Source organism: Centruroides vittatus, unplaced genomic scaffold, assembly GCF_030686945.1.
Source record: "Centruroides vittatus isolate TY-2023 unplaced genomic scaffold, ASM3068694v2 contig_575, whole genome shotgun sequence".
In the NCBI taxonomy this organism is placed as follows: Eukaryota; Metazoa; Arthropoda; class Arachnida; order Scorpiones; family Buthidae; genus Centruroides; species Centruroides vittatus.
In genome coordinates this window covers 1,846,556-1,868,988 of record NW_027122344.1, presented here as the reverse complement: position 1 = coordinate 1,868,988, position 22,433 = coordinate 1,846,556, and the positions used below count along the sequence as shown (strand labels likewise).

The window sequence follows — 22,433 nt, the reverse complement described above, 5'->3', positions numbered from 1 at the left end:
GTACTCGATATATTGATTTTCTAAATTAACAAAGAAAAATATTTATAAATCCAATTTTTAACAGCATGAATTCGATTATAAATTAATAATTAACATTGATGAATTAAACTAATCATTTCAACAACAACCGAAACTTAATAATTTGATTGAAATTCAGCAACAAAAGGATGAAGTTCAATAGCATTGAAATTCGTCTTTTATCTCTTTCAAACATCTTGTTTACTAATGTTATTGTAATCTTTAACAATGAATAGAAGCTATCCGCGTTATTTTAAAATTCGCAGATCAATAATCAATAAACAGTTATTAATTATTATAAATCCCTCAATTCTATCTTAAAATATTTATGAATATATCAAATAATAAATAATCTACGTAATTTAATCATTACGTTACATTTAATTAAGTTCGAAGTAATTATATTTTCACAGGAAGTGCTACTATTCATCCGATTGTCACCGTTACTCATAATTATGGAGATAAATCTTTGGATTCCTCTCCAAATAACAGTCAAGTATCTCGAAATTCATCAAGAAAATCGAATAGTTCTACTCTAATACACAGTGGTAAGCTCCAAATAACGTTTTAATTCAATTTTGCATGATCATGTTTATATTTACTAACGAAATTGTTGATGAATGTATCTTTATATCTTTTTTATTTATAAACATAGTAAAGGCAAGGATTATTGTGTAGCTATATCAGAGATATGCAAACTGTAAATCGCCTCTCCTTCAGAACAATTTCAAAATTCACGGTCCCTTCTCGACTCACGAATAAATAAAAAACTGTTTCTACTCGTATGTTAGCAGAAATAAAGCAATATGAACAATTATTTTTTCTGTAAATAAACTAAGTCGCTAATTGGTAATTTTCGACTTTAATCACACCAACCAAACACTTATCGTCCAATCTGGCTACCTATGCTCGTTGACAGCGTTCGAAACACACCGTATTGTTAATTACTGAACACTACAGCTGAGTGCGATTACAGTATTATTAATTGGAAAAGTTATATGTATTTCGTTGTATTTCGTGTATTTTGTATTTCGTTCGTTCACTTTCGCAATAACATGAAACTTCGTGTATCACTTTATTTTCTTTAAATAATCGGTATTCAAAATAAATAAATGCGTATATATATATATATATATATATATATATATATACGCATTTATTTATATATATATATATATATATATTATATATTATATATATATTATATATATATATATATATTTTTTTTTTTTTTTTTTTTTTTGAGAAACCTTCTTTGGGTTTCGTCTCACAGTTTCGCTAACTTTTGCTCTATAAGCTCAAAAACATCAATAAAGTAGACTTACGTACTTAGTTATTACATTAGTACTAATAAAAATACATAATCTATCATTGCACATGTTTTTTTTCACATTTCTGTATACCAAGTAATCCTTAATATGGTTATTATTATTATTTTTATTGATGCGTCCAACCTTATAAATATAGTAGGCTATAAAAATTATTTATATCAAATATATATATATATATATATGTGTGTGTGTGTGTGTATATATAATAGAAAATTAACAAATTAACCATGTTTTGTTTGAATATTTTTACTTAAAAACTTGAATATAAGTTTTAAAAATCTAGCAAATTTTTAACTTTGAAAATTTCTTCATGAATGGAAATCAAGTATTATTCATCGATAATTTTTGCTGACGTATCCATTTCGTCTTTCTGACATTTTGTAATTTCAAATTTAAATCTCTCAATATTTCACAGCATCATTTATGCTCGGGTATTAACTGTAATTGCCATTAAAATCTAGAAGTGTCAAAGCTGTCATTCTCTAACTGTGTTTAACAACTTAAAATCTTTGCGGCTTTTAAAAGAACAAATGGACTTAAGATATTTAAGCTGCATGAAAATATTCATGATATAGAGATGATAAAAGACGTCTAAGATTTCTTAATTTGTATTCGCCAATTTTCTTGTTCTGAAATATCAGTTGTGTCATCACATAAAAAAAAATATATTAAATTATCTATTTATGAAGACAAACGACTTGTTGATTTACTTTAAAAAAATGAATGATAAATGTAACAAGATTTACTCAAAAATATATTTTGTTACGCTTTTTTTTAAATTTACAGTTTGTATCAATAGTTTTGAGTATGTATGTGTAATTAATTATTATTCTAAGTTGTAAGTCTAATGCTAATTTTTAAAATGTAAAAATAAAAAAAACTGAATAGCTTAATTGTTCTTGTAATTAATAATTAGTTGTAAATAGTAAAATCTTTCAGTTAAAATACGTATTTTACATATGTTTGTTTTTTCTGTCCTGTGTGCACTAAGAGGGCTTTTTTGCAGGCCCACGGTGTGACGACCGAATGATGAGGCCTGATAGAGTTCCCAAAAATTCCTGTTTTTTGACCGCCTGGTTTAGATCCCGGGTGCCTCCAGAGCGATTTGCTAACGCCTCAACCCCTCGTCCTACTAAATTTAATATTAAAATTATGATAAACTATCAATAAATACATAAATATTATTGATTCTGATTTATTCAATGTTATATATAATTTTCATTGAAATTAATATTGAACAACAATGGATTCACTAATTTTATTGTTAAGTTTGATTAAAACGATCGTTTGAATAACATTGAGAGGGTATATTTAAAAGAAAAATACTCAAACTTTTATTTATATCATAATGATCAAAATATTTGATTAAATTTGGTGTCAAAAAAATAATAAGTTTATTGTCAAAAATCATGGAATTCATAAAAAATGAAACAAAAATAATATAAAATAAATAAAAATGTATTCTCTAGTACAGGGGTCACCAACCTTTTTGTACCTAAGAGCACATTCTAGAATACCGGCTGGACGACGGGCACCATTTATTTTTTCAAGGTATTTATATTTGCACATAGTTAACAGCGCTGGATTAAGCCTCTAGCGGGCCCTAGACAAAATTTAAATTGGGGCCCCGTTTAAATAAGTTGCTAGTAAACAAATCTTATATTATGTGACATTAGCATGGGTGACACCCGGTGCGGATATCGTGGTGTCACCGAGGAATATTTCTACATGGTACGAGAGATATCGTGGCGGAGATTACTTCTGACACACGGGTGGCTGTTGACCTTTTCTTTTTTTCTTTTTTTTTTTTAGTTAACGACTGCAGAGATTTCTAGGTAACTCCAACTTACGGGCCCTACACGTTTCCCTACTTTGATTTTACGGTATTCAGAACGGACCGTTTTACTTCATTTCAACTATGGGAAGTTGAATTGGTGCAGGTTTGGCGGAGGGGAAAAACAGATCAGTCGCATTTCGCTTTGTGCTTTCATCTGTGTTGGACGCCATTTCTACTTTTGAATGGTTAATCATTCAAAGTGAAAAAACTTTTACATAGCATTTTATTGAAAACCGAAATATTTTTATTTTTATCGTGGTCGCACAGTGGCGGGCACACGTGAAACGATTGGCGGGCGCCATGGTGCCCGCGGGCATAGGGTTGGGGACCACTGCTCTAGTAGATCTTTTTAAAAATGAAATATAGAATTTTAATTATTTCTTTTTAAAAAATGAAAATTTATTGTTTCCGTTTTAAGAATTATTCATGAACAAGCGAAATTAAGCATCAAAAATAAACTGAAACTTGTCTAATTTGTAAAGTTCATTATCAGAAAGAACGTGTCAAATTTCAGTCAAATATCGATGTAGCATCCTTCTACACAGAGCCATCCTGGTAAAGCGCCAATGAATTCTGGTAAATGGATCTTCTCCACAAATATTAAACAATTAGTAAATGCAGCACGATTTTGCATTTCCAAACATTATTATTACCAAATCATATAGTAGAAGTTTGAAGTATGTAAAGGAGTTTGAGTTTCAAACATCTTTACAAACTTTATTACAATATACTAGTATAATGATGTATCAATAGTTCAGTCTTGATCCACACTAGATTTAATGCCAATTTCAGAGATGAACAAATGGTGGCGTTACCGAAGTTTGATTGTACATAATTTTGAGTTTTGTCTAATTTCATTTATTTTATTCAGAGTTACGAAGATATAAACAGAGATCATTTTGCTTTAAAACGAAAAATAATTATATACAAATTATTGAATGTGTTCAGAATTTGTATTTAAAATTGATTAGAGAAATCGTATGAATTTTAAAAATTGAAATATTATATAAAGGGAGTAATGGAAGTTCCGTTTCTAGAGAGCTAAAAAAAGAAACATTTTTAAATATATCTTATTGAGTAGAGACGTTTCAATTTTTTACATGGATGCATTACAATGGATAAAACATTATTTAATACATTAAAGCCATAAGTTAAACAGAAAACAAACAATAAAAATTAATTTTCACACATGATTTTAATGTTACAGAAACCAAAAACTGGCCAAAAGTGCCACACGCGATAATTTTAATTTTTTTTTCTATCGTCTGAAGATGTATGAAAGTCCAAATTTATTATATGAAAAGCAATTTAAGGGGCGTTAAAATGTTATGTATACCCCAGAAAAATTGCAAGGGTTTTTTCTGACCGACTAGATTCGATTCCGGCTCCCTCTGATCGGTAGGACGTTGTCCAACCGGTTTGGACATCGAACCGTTTATTTAGGTTTTTATTTTTGGTAATATAGAATTAAATGCCTATGAAAATATAAAATTGTTTTCTTTTTAATCTAAAATTTTATTTATTAAATAGAAACTTTTTGATTAAGCTCTCGATTGCAATATAAAAAGAGAAAGGAAGGTTTCGATTCCTTTCAAAATAAATTAAAACGAAAATAAACACAACTTACATTGAAATAGAATAAAATTTATTGTTGCGCTGGTTCAAAAGAAATCTGTCCTCATTAGAACCTATGAGAAATCTATTAATCCTATTATAAAGACAAAAAACAAGTGTAATCCTGCATCTCTTAGATCTCATTTGTCAAACTTGTATAATCTCATGATCAAAATAAATCATCAAATCTTCATTTTATAACAACAAAAATTGATTTTATTCTAATTTTTTAAATTTGTTTTAACAGTTTAATTTAACAGTTTTAACATAATTAAAATATAATTTTATTTAATGTAATCATTAATTTCTTAAATATTATTTGATTCCTTGCAGGTTATATGAATCAATCAGATTCAAAAACTGACTTTCAATACGTAAAGTTTAAAATTATTCACTTGTACTTTAATACTAAGAAGTTCTAAATTAATTAACACGGTTATCATTTTGTTTTATCATCAAATTTATATTTAACTTTCCGTTTCGATGAACTAGAAAATCAACAAAGAAAGAATTTAATTTAAGATAAAAATTAATTATTTATCGATTAAAAAAAAAACAACTTAAAACTGTTCATAAAATGTAAACATTTTAAAGCATAACGTAATGCACCTCGTCTAATTCCATAAAATAATTTACTAGTATCAGAAACAACGCCGCAAATCACTTCTCATTCTATCAAATGTAAATAACGTCGAAAATAGAAGCGAAGAAAAACACATGTTCGACATTTACCGAATAAATGACTTTGCAACTCTAAGTTAATGCCTCTTCTGCATTGCTTTCGCTTCTGACGTGATAATGACAAACGTTGCTCTGACAACTAACTAATACAGATAAATACTGTTAAGGCTAATGTCAGTTTATCGCCTCTAGAGATGTCTCTTCATCCTTATATTGATTGTTTAGGAATAGAAAAACAGCTTTGTTTTATTTTATTTTTTTTTAGAAATTTACTTTAAAACTTATGCTTTAACTATTATTTTCAAGAAAAAAATTTTGACAAAATAAAATAAAACAGAGAAAAGATTAATAATCTAATTGTAAATTCGATTGTTTTATAATATTTCTTCGTTAACTCGATTATGTTTTTTTTTTTTTTTTTCTTTTGCTTTCTCATTGGTATTTTGAATTTATTTAGCGAGAAAAACATCACTAAAATAAACTTAAATAATTGTTTATTCTTTTAATAGAAATTATAAGTTTCTAATTATGGAAATTTATAGAAAGCATTACCTTAGATGTAATATATTGCGGTATATACTCGTACTGATAATAGTCATTAATATAGCCCAAGTAACGTGTTTATTTTTAAAATATATATTTACAAAAATCGATTTTTCAGTCTGCTTTGATTTAACTTTACGTCAAAGATGAATTTTTGTCGCAGAAATCTTGTACGATGTTTGTAATTTCGCGAGTTTTTAATTTCATAAAAAAAATTCTTATGTTTTAAAAAAGCGAAAATATCAATTGAATTTAACCTTAGATTTTGGAATTTTTGTGTTTTGAATACATATAAATTTTCTTATACTGAATTTTATAATTTAGCAGATTAATTTTAAGCATATAAAAATAGGTGTTTCGAATAAATTACTTGATCTTGATAATTTAATATTTAATTTATATTCTAACAATTGAAAACAAAAGTGAAAAATGCATGTAAGAGAATTTGGCTTATTTTTTGAGGTGGAAACAAGAATTTAAATTATTCAGAAAAAAAAAAAAATAAAGGGATAACCAATCCGGTTAATGTTACCTATGGTAGCGAACATGGCGGCTCGTCTCTGAAACAGTGGGGACGCACGTTTTAACCTAACCTAACCTATTCTAATAATTTGGTTGGCAATAATTATGGTAATTTATTAGAATAGGTTAGGTTAGGTTAGAACGTGCGTCCCCACTGTTTCAGAGACGAGCCGCCATGTTCGCTACCATAGGTAACATTAACCAAAAATCCTATTGTGATTTTTCGGCCACAACTCGTAATTAATTAAAAGAAATTGAATATAAAAACTAATCATAAAACAAAATGATATTTACGACTTCGAAACTTTACGTTTCAGTTGATCTGAAGCCTCCAAGGAAGGCCAGCAGCCACATCGATGTTCTCTCCCTTCGCGTTCCTCTCAAGGATATCGTCTGCTACTTATCATTGCTGGAAGGAGGGAGGCCCGAAGATAAGTTGGAATGTAAGTTGCTGATCTTTCTAATTGTTCAAAAGATATTCCAAGTCGTGAATAGAATTTCGTTAAAAGTCACGTCTTATTCCAACTGCCATTAAATGCATTCATACGAAAAAAAAGTCGCAAGCAGGAGAATTTTAACAGTTTTTTTACACGTATTTTTTCCAACTATTTGCTTAACTGTATATATTTATTAAATAGAATTACATGTTTTATTTTTGATGAATTCCAATATAAATTTCAGTTATGTTTCGTCTATATGATACCGATGGAAATGGCTACCTCGACAGTAACGTAAGTTTTTCTTTTTTCTTAACGTCGGCATATCTTCTTTCATTTTCTATTACGTCTCATTAATTTCTCCCATTCTATATATTAAAATTTCCTTTTATAAAATTAAAAAAAGCAACAAATAGAGAACTTATAGATTACCGCTTCATTTTCGTTTTCTTTATTGTTTTTCTGTAAATATACAGTATATTAAAGTGTGTTTTCGTAAATAATTTCAACTCTAAATGTGTTAGTTTATAAATATTATTTGAAGAAATAACTTTATTTTCAACTTTAATAACTGGTAAAGAATTGGGCGAAACTCCAAAAATGAAGAGCAACGAAAAAATAAAATATCGTAGATAATCGACCTCCATTTAAATATTAAAATTTTTTTTACTTGTTATCTCGTTCATGCAGTTTTCAATAAGAATAACACGAAACAATGTGTCTATACACAAAGTGAATAGACACATTGATACGAAAATCAATGGCACGGAAACTATTCGGACCATTAAATCCATAGGCTTATACATTGTTTTCATTCTTATAATTTGATATACATTGTAATTTTAAAATAGTAAAATTGCATTAATAATATTTCGTATGAATTAAATTCTAAAGCTGTTTATTGTAAATAACGTATAATAATTTTTTGTTATATTTTAAATTGTGTAAGTTTGCTTTACGATAAGCATAAATTTTAACATTTGTCATGTTTAAATATTACAGATTTACTTAACTTAAACCTGATTTTTTAAAATGTTTATTTAAGAGTAAATCTTGATGTAATTAAAAAATTTTGAATAGTAGATGTTCAAAAATGGGTTTATGGAAGATTTTCGAAATGCTTTCGGAAGATATTTTATTCTTTGATATTCTTTTTTGCACATTTTTGTGTTTCTTTCGTTCTTCAAATACTTTTTTATATCTTTGATACTTAGCTTTTATTTTATTCCATTTGCTACTTTCTTTAGATGATTTTTTATAAATTTCGATAGATTTTGATGAATAATTGTTCATTTCATCTATTGAAATAGAAATCCTTGAAGTTTCTTCTCTTGGGATTTCCTGGATTGAATTTTTTGTAAGAATTTCAGAAATAACTTGAGAAGATTTTCTAATGTGTTTCTTTGGCTTCTCTAAAATCAGATACGCTCGTTTATGTCGATTAGGCTCTCTCGAATCCTGGTTTTTATTTTCTCTTTTCTTTTTTTCGTTAAAGATGGAAGAATCCTTCACGAATCTTTCTTCTGTCTGATCGTAAAACGAAATTACATCGATTTTTAATTCAGAAGTTTTTTCTTCGTGAACCTTTTCTTTTGGCGATTGTTTATTTATTGAGGGGCTAGATTTACAGCTCGATAAAAGTTGATTATTAGACGTTGACGAAAGTACTCTAATACTGTTTGGATCAGTTCGAACTAAAGTCGAAAAATGTATCAACGGAGGAAGAGTTCTAGAACTGTGGCGAAACAAAAATAAATTTCTATAATTTTGAGATGTCTCGAACTTCTGTCTAGCTTGTGAAAATATATGAATGATCTCTTTCGGTCTTATACAACAAACCAAAGATATAGTTATAGATGCAGGAGAGCACTCCGATGAAACTATGATCATATGATTATGCGCTGAAGGCTCTATTACAATTGAAGAATTCACTTTGACTATAGGAAGAAGGTGTTGGGTAATTTCTTCAATAAAAAAATTTTGATACGGATGACGCGATACGGGAGGTACAAAAATAATCGATTTTAATATTATTCTCAATGGCTCTTCCAAAATTTTTGTATTTGATTGCATCAATTCGGGAGGATTTGAAATCACCAATGACTCTTCTTTCACTTTTGGTGAATACTCTGTCACTTTTAGAGCCATTTCTAAATTTTCTGTTTCTGAGTCTTTTAAATCTGTAATATGATGATAAAATCCGGTTTCTGATATTAACTGAAATTTATTTGTTTGATTCTCGATTAGTTTATTATTAAACGAAGATTTGTTCAATTTATTTTTATTTGTTCTTCTTATTGAAGGCGCATCCGTTGCTGAAATAGTTTTATTTACTTCTTTTATGATATTGCCTGTATAAGGCTGAATTATTAAAATCTGATTATCCAATGTTATTATCTCATGTGGTTGAAAAGATGAGGAAATAGAAAGAACTGATTCAATTTCTGGTTTAGATATTATAGAGGCTGCATGTTTCTCAATTGAAATTTTTCTGTTGTTTGAATGATAATTATTCACATTTAATAATTCTTCACTGTTAATAAAATTATTGCTTATTTTTACTTCATGTTTTTCTGATTCATTGCTACTTTCATCAAACTTCGTGAATTTGTTCTGTTCTATATTTCGACAATACAATTCTTTTACTGATTTTCCTGAACTTTTTTTCGATGAATTAGTTATAGATAACTTATCGGAACTTTTCGAATATTTTAAAAATTTAATAAAATTTTCATAGTTTATTTCTTCACTCTCTTTAGTCTGTTCCGAAGTTTCTGAACACGTATAACTTATTCGAGATAAGTTGCGTGTCTTATTTGTTTCTATACATTTTGATGTTGTAGCATCTCCGTCATAATCTTCAATGTTTGTAAATAATATGCCTTCTTCGATTTTATCTTTTTCATTATAACTTCTGTTTGTCTTCAAGAAAAGTTTTGTCAAAATTTCTATTAAGTCGTTAATTAATTTTCGACGTATTTGATTTTTAGAGGCTAACTGTATAGATTCATGTTGTAATATTTCTTGTAAGGCTTGCTTCACATCTCTTTTCTGACCAAAACTAGGAATGGTATTTTGATAATTTTTAAAGTAAAATAATTCATTGATTTCTTTATTATTGATTTTATTGGAGATTGAAAAAGTGTTTAACTCTGAATAGATATTTGAATGATTTTTTAGAAATTTTTGCATTATATACTCTTTATCTAAACTTATTTTATTTATGCTTTGGACAGATATTGAACTTAATTGTTCTGTAAAATGTTTTTTTCTTCCATAATTATCTAAACAATTATAAATTATCCAGTTTATTTCAGTTTCAAATATTTAAAACATATTTTAAATAACATGATCCAGATTATATTATACTTAAATTTGTTTTAGGGAATTTTAATTAATATCTATTAATATTTTATCATATAAATTTGTAGAATATCAAGTTAGATGCTTAATAATATTTTTATTTATTAAAATGTTTAAAAAGTAAAAAAAAATTCTAGTTTATTGCTATTTATGATAAAGTTATTTAAAAAAAACAATAATTAATTAGATGATTTTTAATGCCAGAAATATAATTAAATAATAATTAAAGTCATATAAAGTTTAATTTTTTAATCGAAGACTCCAATAAAGGAAATCATTAAGGATTATATTTGAAAATCACAATAACAAAAAACATCGAAAATATCTCATATAAGCAAGGTCATGCTATTTAAAATAATTTTGTATATAAGTTTACCTTTGTTTAAATTTTGCAGTCTCTGGAGATTTATATTTTCATAAATATAATTGTTTTTATTATAGTTAAAACTTTCGTAGGAACTATTACTGGAAATGCTATATTTTCTCTTATTTGTCTTTATGGAATGAGAAGAATTAGAATAATCGATTGCACCTTTAGTATAATTCTTCCATAAATTTTTCACAAAACTTTTAAAACTTCTCTTCTTATTTTTTCTTTCAATTGTTTTAGAAGTTATATCCGTATATTTTGTTACTTTGCTCATATTTTACCTTCAAAATAATATCTAATTCTTTGATGATCTTCGATGGCATCCGTGTATCATAAGAGATCGTCTTAGACATTGACGACGTGAAAGGTTTCCGATAGTGTTTCAAACTTAAATAATAATCAATTATTGATGTAAAAAAGAAATCATTTTAATTGTTATTTTTCAATAAACCTTAAAAATTTAATTTATAAAAAAATTAACATAAAACGTATTTATTTTGGGTAAAACGTATTTATTTATTGTAAGATAAGATATAAGCAATTAAAATTAAATCCAACGAAAAATAAATTATATAAATTAAATATTAGAAAAATGTTGTTGATGTTATTTTAATTATATTTAAATAATGAAGTTTATTGAATTTATCTTTAAATAAGTTTCAAGTTACTTCGTTAATTATGAAAATTAAGTTTTAAATTACAGGTTAAACCATCCAATAAATAAATAAAAATATATTAACTTATTACATAAAAATACGAAAGAAAAATATACTTTAATGCAGATTTTATTTAATATATTTATATTATTACAAAAAGAGCTCTTCAATCATTATATTACTTTAACGATTGACATTAAGAAGATGCATTTTCCATTTGAGATCATTCCTATTAAGTAAAGTTTTTCTTAAGAGCAATTTTCTTCTACAAAAATCGAGTTTCAGAAACTGCATAAAAGAATTTAAGAGAGTTATTGTAATGGGGAAAATTTAATTACAAAACTTTTAAAGCAAGAAATTCCATTTAATAGAAAAAGCAATATATTTCAGGTTTCATTATTACTTAAATTAAGATAAATGTAATGTAAACAACGACCCACGGTTATTACAACAAAATGTTAAATTTAACTTTGGAACGTTAATGTTATCTCTAATAAAGCTAATTTATTTTTATAAGATCTTACCAGAAACATTTTTCTTGTAGGAGATGGATTGCATTGTTAATCAAATGATGAGTGTGGCTGAATATCTTGGGTGGGACGTCACCGAGTTAAAACCAGTAAGATATATATTTGAACTATTTTAATCGCTTAAGAGTTATTTTATATCTGACTTATTTGTTCTGTTAAGTAATTATGATAAATTGATTTAGATCTTACAAGATATGATGGTCGAGATAGACTACGATGCTGACGGAACAGTTTCTATGGACGAATGGAAAAGAGGAGGATTAACGACTATACCTCTTCTTGTTCTCCTGGGATTAGATGCTGTAAGTCTTATGTTGTTTTTGTTAAAACTAATAGATAAATAATCTAAATTCAAGAATCTTTTTAGGCGAATTATGAGGAAATCGATAATAAATCTTATTAAGTATAACTATAAGATTCATTTGCACATATAATTATAGATGTAGATATGGCTATATTGACATTAATTATATGTTATACAATTATATACCAAAAGGGACTATATGACCAAAAGATCTTTTCCAGAAATCTCCCGGGGAAAAATTTAATATCAATATAGTGTAATTAGAAAGATAAAATTATGTAATTGTTATTGTACTACAAAAATATTTTATATGATCAACATTATATTAAAATTTAACTAGAATGTGAAAGACGACGGTAATCATGTTTGGAGATTGAAGCATTTCAATAGGCCTGCTTACTGTAATTTATGTCTCAATATGCTAGTCGGTTTAGGAAAAAAAGGACTTTGTTGTGTATGTAAGTATAAAATATTTATTTTCTAATGTTTAATTATGATTATATAATAATTTAAATAAAGCAAAAATAATTTTATACTATTTAAAGATTAATATTGCACGCATTTATTTTTTTTTAATAGTTTGCAAATATACGGTTCACGAAAGATGTGTTCAAAGAGCACCCGCTTCTTGTATAGCTACTTATGTTAAATCTAAGAAAACATCACAAGTAAATACCTAATACTTATATATATATATATAATACGGATATAATTATTAAATAACTAATAAATGTTTTTTTATTTTTACTTCTAACATAGACGATGTCACATCATTGGACAGAAGGTAATTGCACTGGTAAATGTAGTAAATGCAAGAAACCGATTAAATCCTACAACGGTATAACTGGACTACATTGTAGATGGTGCCAAATGACGGTAAAATATTGTTGTTTACAATATTTTCACTGAAAACTGTATTAAAAATTTATATTTGAAAACTGTCAACATACTTTCAGCTTCACAATCATTGTGCCTCACAAGTCAAGCCCGAATGTACTTTAGGAGAGCACAGAGACCACATTCTTCCTCCTATATCAATTTGCCCAACTGTTTTAGTGAGTTTATTTCTATAAATATTCTGCACGAGTTTTACTCTTATAAAATTTTACTTTTGTTTTCTCATAATAAAAATTCAGGAACGTCAAAGAAGTGTATCTGCAGGGCAGAAAAAGAATTTATCTCGAACTGATTCTGTTGCTCCAAATGAAGGAGGACATAACGTGGTTTGTAATTATTATTATTACTATTATTTCAATTTTAAATTATAAGTTATAATTAAATTTAATATTAATCAAATATCGAAAAATGTATAAATATAATTTTCTTTATTTCTAAAAAATCTAATTCGATTAGTAAACGTCAGGTGTAATTATATAATTTTTTCTGTTTTTAAAAAAAATTTTCGGTTATAAATATTTTCTGTTTAGGAAAAAAAATCAATAGAAAAGTTATAGAATGTGCTGATTTTAACATTGTATCGAATTTATAAAATCAAAAATATAGATCTGACTAGAATATAATAGGAATTCGGTTAAGAAAAGCACGTTTTCCTCTTGGATATGATTTATACGTGACAAAATTTTTTATATACGTCTTTTTGATTTTAAATTAAATGTAATAATATCTATATTTTATATATTAATTTGTTCAAATTCTTATACATGTAGGTATCACCGGTATCATTCCAAATCACTCCTTTACCTGGAACACATCCTCTTCTCGTGCTAATCAATCCGAAGAGTGGAGGAAGACAAGGGATGAGGTAAAACCTTTTGTAGTTAATTAAATATATAATGTTTTAATAATGTACGCAAGGCTTGTGATTATAAGATATTAATAGATTAATTACGATAATAAACATTGTGTGATTAAAAAAACTTAAGTTGTATAAGAGGATCAATTACGTTATATAATTTTTATTGCATTTCAAGACTTTTATCTTATTTTTATAGATCTATATAAATTAATGTTATTAAAAATACATTTCTCATAAATCTTCGATTATTCGTTTACTACAAATCATTTTATTTTAGCAATTTATTGTCAAATTCAATAAGTAGCATCAAATTTTACAGGGGGAATTAAAAGAGAAGAAAAATAACGCGGCAAGTGATTTTCAATCCAACAAAAGAAACAAAAAAAAAATATATAATCGATTTTCTTACAACAAAAGTCTTTGAAAGTAGTATATATAATCAAAATACTCCTTTCAGAATATTTTAAATAGATTCCTTTACAGAATAACAATGAATATAAAAAATTCAAAACTATATATTGACTTAAAAATTGGAAAAGTTGCAAAACTTTTTAACATTTGTTTAATAAACAATATTTTTAAAAAAATCAAACGAGAAACGACTTATTTATTTTGTTTAATATATAAAATTCCGAATTAATTTCTATAGAACATCTGACAATTTCTATAGATAATGTGTATAAAATAATATAGATGTGTTTTATTATTTAAGCTTACAATTTTGTGGAAATTCTGCAGGAGCATAGTTATTTTTTAACTTTATGTACGACTTCTGTAGCTTAGTATCCCTTTCAGAAAACTATTATAGTTTACTTTTTTCAAATACTCTAACTTTTACTTCTTCGCGTACTAATGTAATTAGTTTATTGCACTTTGATATCTTTCAAACAGCAAAAAAATTATATATTTTATATGAATTTTATTAGCTGAGATTTACTTCAAAATAAAGATAACACAGCTAATAGTATTTTATATTTTTAACCTATTCGGCTCAGAACTATTTTTTTCCATTCATTTATGGTTGTGTTCCCTGTGGGTACTGCAGTGCCCTTTCTACGACCAAAGAGGGTCTAATCAGGCAGCTGAGGAGCGGGGTTCAACTGACCGCCCATAAAAAAATTCTGCGATTGCTAGCAGAAATTTAATCCCGGATAACGTCAGAGCGATAGTCTAAGGCTTAATCGCCTCGGCGCTATTCGGTCTTTAATTAAATAAATTTTAAAAAGAAATAATTTTTAAAATAGGAATTTTAATGTTTTCTTTAAAGAAAATTGCCGAATTTTTGGAATAAATTCAAAATATATTCTGAAGATAAAACTAAAACGCTTCAAAAATGTTAAATAAATTAAATTCATATTTCTTAAAAAGCTCTTTCTTTTTAAATATTTTGTAATTTCAGTTGAGAAGTTACATATAATTTATTTTATCTTAAGATGCTAACTTTGCAATAAGTTACGAATCTGTAATAATCTGTAATTTTATAAACTGGAGTGTTTCATATATAGAGTCTTTTAATTTTTAAATAAATATTAAAATTAAAATTAGATATTGAAATTATAATTAATCTGTTATTAAAAAACATTTGAATAAAATTTATAAAATTATATTAAAATTTAAATAAATTTATTTATCTATCAACACATTATCATCCACTAGTCATACGAATGTTATTTTAATTCGTTTCATTATTACGCCCTACTTTTTATTTATTTATATTCTTTAAAGGAATCGTTTAACCTTTCAGATATTTATCTAGAACAAAATTCTATTGCAAATAACACATTACTTATATAAATTCTCTTTTATAATAATTATTTTCTTTATTTTATTTCATACGAAAAATTCCATTATGAATAGAAAATAGCGAATTTTTTAATATTTTATTTCATCGTTCTTGCAGAATTTGATATAGATTAGAGATGTTGCGGCCGACGTTTTCATCGCGAAAACGTGTACGTCGGACGTTCAACGTCGCCTTCCTGTAAGCCTAGAAGTTTGACAATAACGTTTGGAACGTCAGCGGAATCATGCTCCGCGTTGCAAACGCCATTGTCAAACTTCTAGGCTTACAGGAAGGCGACATTGAACGTCCAGCGTACACGTTTTCGCGTTGAAAACTTCGGCGCAACCTCTCTATTAATTTTTACTTTCCCGGCTGCTGTATATAACAGAGGTCAAGTATGGCGATCGGTCAAAGAAATGAGCATCCAAGATTTTTAAATTTTTGGACTGAAGGAACCTTGAAAGGACGAGAAATGCAAAAAAACCAGGATTTTTATTTCTAAATTTGCAGAGGTTTATGTATTAGGGGGATTGATGCTATTAAATTTTGATGAAGGTTGAGAAGATGGGGAGATAGAGGGAGTCGTGTGTCGTACCTCGAGTGGGGTCGGGCTTAATGAAGATTTTACTCGTTATTGGGCTGCAATTTGAAAAAAACTGTAGACGTATAAATTCCCACTGTCGTCCGTTTGTCCGTTGCTGTCTTTCCTTAACCTCGAGAACAGAATTAGATAGATGAAATCCGAGACGAATTTTAGAAAGCGTAGGGCAGGAGGTCCCGATCAACTGTATATGACGTTCGATACGAATCGAAGCGAAAGTCACGTTATTTCAATTCAAATATTTTCCCCTGTAAGGAGTTATGTAGATGACCGGCACGATTCCATTGATAACGGATAAGTATGATGTACTGGGACAAGACACTACTAATTTGAGGTGGAGAGCATATATTTTAAATTAAATTTAAAAAAATAATATGATTAAATATTGCAGTCCGGCAGTGTGACGACGTCACAATAAATAATTGCTCGTTAGCATTTATAATTTTTTTTAATATAAAACTCATCTCTAGCTTAAAAATTAAGCTTTTTCATATATTATAATACAATTGAACCTATCTATATCAAATATGTTTATCTGGAAAATCTTTTTATCTCGAAATTTATTTTTTCCTCTGCATTTTCAGTCTTAATTCATATATTTTTTCCATGTTTATCTCGAATAATTTTCTCTCAAAACCTCTATATCCCAAATTATGGACTAAAGTGTCAATTACAAATTCAAAGCTCAGCGACTACATTTTAATAGCATAAATTGCAGTTGATAAAACCTCTAGCATTATGGTACATAGTTGCAATTAATGCTGTTTTTCTCTGGCTACGAATTTAATTTGCATCTTATTGGTTGAAGAAAGTTTGGCATCAAAACTGTTGACGAACTATTTTTTTTTTTAGGTTTGTCAAAAACGAATTTTATTTATACCTAATACAGGTGTATACTAAGTACAGTATACACCTGTTATACTATTGTATTAATAAAATACCATACTTCCAGTTAAAGCTATTACTGTTTACGTCTATATCTCGAAACCTGTCTATCTCGAATTATTTCCTCTTTCCCGTGAGATTCGAAATAAATAGGTTCAACTGTAATAAGTTGTTAATAAAATATCATAACAGATGGCGCTACTACAATTTTAAATTTTTTTGTCGGGAAAGTTACGCAACTCGTTGCTGGATTTTTTTCCTAAGATTTAAAATTATCATTTACTATTAAGAAATTAAACTTTTAAATTTTTATTTATAAAAAAATGAAATTTACTGTATATATAATTTTTATATTTTTATTGATATTTCAATAAGAAATTTTAAATAAAATAATTCTTTTTTTTTACAATATTTACGTACATATATTTGTTTGCATTAATTAAGACTTAAAATATAAAATATTACAAAATCGACTTTTCTAGTTGTAATAGTGGTTTTTGAATTATTTATTTCAAAATTTTTATATTCGTCGACTTTTATCTTTAATAAAAAATCTTATTTTTATAATAATTTGAGAACTTTATTACAATGTTTCGGTTGTAGTTTCATTTCATCATCTATAACTTCCCGAAAAATTTACGATCTGAAAAACAGTTTGAAACATTTTAATAGATAGAATTTTTTAACAATTTAATTTGTTGGAAAGATTTCCGTAAGAGTAAGAATTTCTTTTGCATTTATTATATAAAACATAAATTATAAAATAACTCAAGCTGACAATAAAATAGAAAAAGTTAAGGATAATGATCATTTTATATGTTGTAACACTATTTTATAATGATATTAATATAAAATAAAATAATAAAAATATCAATAAAAACTAGACACAAATTATAAAATATTTTATTGCCAAGAAACAGTCTAATTTTAGTAAATAAATTTTTAAAAATAATAACGTGTTTTTAGATAGAAACTTTTTTAATAGCTATTCCAATGGAATATTAAAAAGAATTTTAGCACTTATTGTGAGACGTTAACAAATTGCAATTTTTATTTATGCTGTAAATTTTTTAAAAATTAATTTATTGAAATTTATATTTTTAATGGCCTTTTCATAAAAATATTTTTAAAAGTTACCGAAAAGCATGGTTTTAACACAGTTTTTAAGAAAAAAGAACCTTAAAAATTTTTATACTAATCATATTTAATTTTAATAGAATATATATGACTTTTTGAATTTAGGTTTTATTTATTAATAAATAAATATAATTATATAAATAATTATATTTATTATAATAATTATTATGATTTGTAATGTCACATATTGTATTTCCGCATATTATCCAATACGAATATAACGTATATTAAATCACTTTATAATAATTATCGAATTAATTCGAAATTATATTTAAAGTTTTAATTATAGTAGCTTTTAATGATACTTGATATTATTTTATTAAAAATTATGCAGATTATTAATTATTTCAAATTCATTAAGTATTCAATAAATTAAATGGAACAGAAGAGAAATGCATGACTTATCATATGATAAAACCATTGAGAACAAGAGAATCTTATACATATATTCTATTTATTAAATTATTTTTATTAAACGTCTATATTTTGAAATGATTATGAAGTCAAGATTTGTTTAATTATTGTTGTTGTTTAATTATTACTCCTTCTCCTGCTGGATTCTTTAGTGATAAGCATAAATTTTGCTGAAGGGCATTTTCAAGCATCGGAACAATTTTTAAAAGGAATGAGTAACCCAAAACAGATGCCACGAAAGATTCTGTCAACAATTTTTATGGATTTTCCTTATAAAATTCACATTTATGTTTCGTAATAAATATATTTACTATATCTTAATAAGATTTCAAACAGATGTTACATATATTAATATTGTAAATACAATAAATCCACAACGATATAACTGGACTACATTGTAGATGATGCCAAATGGCGGCAAAATATGTTATTTACAATATTTTCACTGGAAACTGTATTAAAAATTTTTACTCGAACTGACTGGGGGTGAATGTTGTCCGATTTACGAAAGTCCGAGTTAGCGGAGGTTTACTGTATTATATATAATAATATAATATATATTTAATATATATCGTATTAATATTTTAATAATATTAAAAATATAATCATTTTATGAAAATATGATGCTCAGATAAATTTTCCATTTATTTCTTCAAATAAATTACGAGTCTGGATAATTATATCTGCAATATCTGCAAAGAATTAGCGGAGAAACACTCTTTCAGAATATTTAGTACGTATAAAAGGTTACATAACTTTGTAATGTTTAAAGTTTATGAATTTGCAAAACACATCTGAAATTCTCACTTAATTTCACAATTGATAAATGCACACTAATTAAACTAATTATTAAATACTTTGATTAACATAATATACTTTAGGACCGTTTTCTATTCCCATTATTTGAAAATAATATTTTCCCTACATAAATTATACAGTGTGAACATAAAAATTCTAAATTCTGAAGAGAATTTCTTAATTTTTTAAAAATATATTTAAAAACTCCCAATCTTGATATGATTCATTTGTTACTAGATTTAAAAATCATCATTGTAATAAAATTTTAGTGTGAATTTATGAAATAAATATTAATAAAAATTTAATCATATATTTAGGCTATATTATAATAACAGTATAATTCTATTAAACTAAACCGTAATAACAGTATTTGTAGTTAAATGTTGACATTTTTAAATTACGTAAATATATACATAAATCTGCTTACTATATATTTATATAAATACTAAAAGAGGCAAAATAAGATTGCCCAAATGATACACTGGTTTCTGTACAAAAAGTACAGCATCAAAGTAGCAAGATATTGGTATGAACATAATGTGATTGAAACAAGATCATTCGCTTTTTTAAACTACAAACTGAGAAACGCGTGGATCACAATACACCTGACCTCACAGAAGCTAAAAAAGAAAAGATTTATTTAAATGACTTTGTCATCCTAGGATATTGAAGAAATGTTGAAAAAGAGCAAGAAAAACTGAATAAATACTGAGATTTAACAATTGAGATAACACGACTGTGAAACAAAAGCAAAAAAGTTGTACGAATTTGAGTGCCATATCCCTTGGCTGACGAAATATCTAGAGGAACTTCACTTAACGGACTTTACGACAGTTGATTAACAAAAATTTGCTATTTTGGAACTTCTTGCATAATACAAAAATATCTGAGGAACATCTAAGCCTTGAGATGGGGTTTGTGTTATTTCAGTTTATATCAGTAATTATACATATAGATCTGCGCACATGTACATTTGTATGCAGATCTATGTATATATTTACGTAATTTGGAAACGGCAACATTGAGTTTGAATCCCTCACTAATGTTGACCGAATCACGCTCATATAAAACAGAAAGAAAAATGAAGCTCAGTTATAATGTTCAACACATTGTCATTTATCTTAATGATATTTAAAATTTATAAAAAGTAATGATATTAGAAGTTCTAATTTAAAGTCGGATTTCTAGTTTTTTTTTTTTTTTTAATCCATTCATACTAATGCAAGCTCGTCCTAAATTTTGTTGATATCAATTTTTAAAATACTGTATAATGTGTGGTTTATTAATTAAAAGTTTATTATTTTCCAATTTTAAATACTCATTTTATCATGTATCGCTTCGGGATATAACTTCATCGAAACTTGTCAAAAATTTTGATAAAAATTAACTTTAATGAAATATGATGGAAAAATTCAATTTATATATTTATTAAAAAGTTTCAAATTGTAAAATTCTAATAAATACATACCGATTTTGTGAAAATTTTCTAAAAAATTTAAAATATTCAGGTATAAAACTTCGTTTTTTTTAAAAGTTTTCATTAATTTGTATTAAAATTTATATATACACATACTGTATTTCGTTCTATTTAATTTTATACATATAAGAATTTTTATCAAGTTATTTTGTGCTTTATTATGAGAATACAATGTATATATATTACTACTTATTCCTTTATTTTACTTAATGCAGATTATATATGAATTTCACAACTGTGCCATTATTTTAATTAATGGCGATCATTCAGTGCATATAATCACTTCAAATTTGTTTTAGAAATAAACTAATAACTTGTAAACTTTTGTTTCATATCTTGAAAATAATTTACAATGATTAGAAATTTCTAAAATTTGCATAAACTAATAAATTTAATTTATTTATGAACGTTATCTTATTTCTAGCTTCAACTATTATATTAATATTATAAGAAATTGTAAAGATTAAATTGATTATGCTATGTTTTCTAAACTTTAAAATTCAAGTTTAAATAGTTCATATTTTAAAAATAAATATAAAAACCTAAAATTTTTCTTTGATTACATTTTTACTTTCAATAAAAATATTAATTGGAACTTTTAGATTTATAAAATTCCACTTTCAGTAATTTTTTTTAATATTAAAAAGTATATAAACCTTCATAATATTTATTAATTAGATTTAAATTAATTAAAAAAAAACATAAAATTGCATATTTGTAGTTAAAACTGTGTTTAATATGTTAATCTATTAATATTCTGTAAATTGGTTTAAATTTCTGTTCTAACATTAAACATTATCTATCATGTATTAGCTTATATAATTTTTTTATAAGAATATTATATATTACCATTTAATAAATGTTTATTATATGAAAAATAGCATAAAATAAGCAATGAAAGAATATAATATTTTTCCTGATTATTGAATTAAAATAATATTAAATTTTTATGTTTTGAAAAGAAAATTTAAAATAAATATATATTTAAAACAATTTTTTTTAAATGACTTATTAACAAAAAATTGCCATTATTATATTTATTATTTCCTTTTATCGATAAAAGGAAATAATAAGTAATTCGAATTTTTTTTTCTAATTTCTTTGCATCTTTTTAAACAAATAATAATATGATGCTTTTCAGTAATATAATATATTTACGAGCAAATATTAATGTTTTCATCTACACAGGTTGCTTAATATTGAAATTTCAAAGATATTAATTATGTATTAGAAATTTTAAATTAAAATATTTAAATTTCAATAGTAAGATATTAATAAATAATTTAAGTTTGAGTAAGAAAAGAAAAAATTTATTTATTTATTTATATAATTTTTCAAATAAAAATATTTTTTGATGAATATTTTATATAAATCTA

At 25.8% G+C, this 22,433-nt stretch overlaps 2 protein-coding genes across 2 annotated transcripts in view; one reads left to right on the top strand and one right to left on the bottom strand.

The window, feature by feature from the left end:
- The window catches only part of LOC136979045 (diacylglycerol kinase beta-like), a 116,117-nt gene that overhangs the window by 72,281 nt on the left and 21,403 nt on the right, over nucleotides 1–22,433 (top strand). Inside the window, exons 6-16 of the mRNA XM_067274938.1 lie at nucleotides 432–566; nucleotides 6,864–6,989; nucleotides 7,228–7,277; nucleotides 11,917–11,991; nucleotides 12,085–12,204; nucleotides 12,547–12,664; nucleotides 12,786–12,874; nucleotides 12,966–13,082; nucleotides 13,163–13,261; nucleotides 13,343–13,429; nucleotides 13,874–13,968. Coding sequence (XP_067131039.1) covers nucleotides 432–566; nucleotides 6,864–6,989; nucleotides 7,228–7,277; nucleotides 11,917–11,991; nucleotides 12,085–12,204; nucleotides 12,547–12,664; nucleotides 12,786–12,874; nucleotides 12,966–13,082; nucleotides 13,163–13,261; nucleotides 13,343–13,429; nucleotides 13,874–13,968 — 1,111 coding nt within the window. The remainder of the gene's footprint in view (nucleotides 1–431; nucleotides 567–6,863; nucleotides 6,990–7,227; nucleotides 7,278–11,916; nucleotides 11,992–12,084; nucleotides 12,205–12,546; nucleotides 12,665–12,785; nucleotides 12,875–12,965; nucleotides 13,083–13,162; nucleotides 13,262–13,342; nucleotides 13,430–13,873; nucleotides 13,969–22,433) is intronic.
- Nucleotides 8,036–11,103, bottom strand: LOC136979046 (putative autophagy-related protein 11). The gene is made up of 2 exons (XM_067274939.1): nucleotides 10,723–11,103; nucleotides 8,036–10,267 (listed from the first exon to the last, which is right to left on the bottom strand). Exons 1-2 carry the CDS (start codon nucleotides 10,988–10,990, stop codon nucleotides 8,046–8,048), a joined length of 2,490 nt encoding a protein of 829 aa, XP_067131040.1. The 5' UTR covers nucleotides 10,991–11,103; the 3' UTR covers nucleotides 8,036–8,045.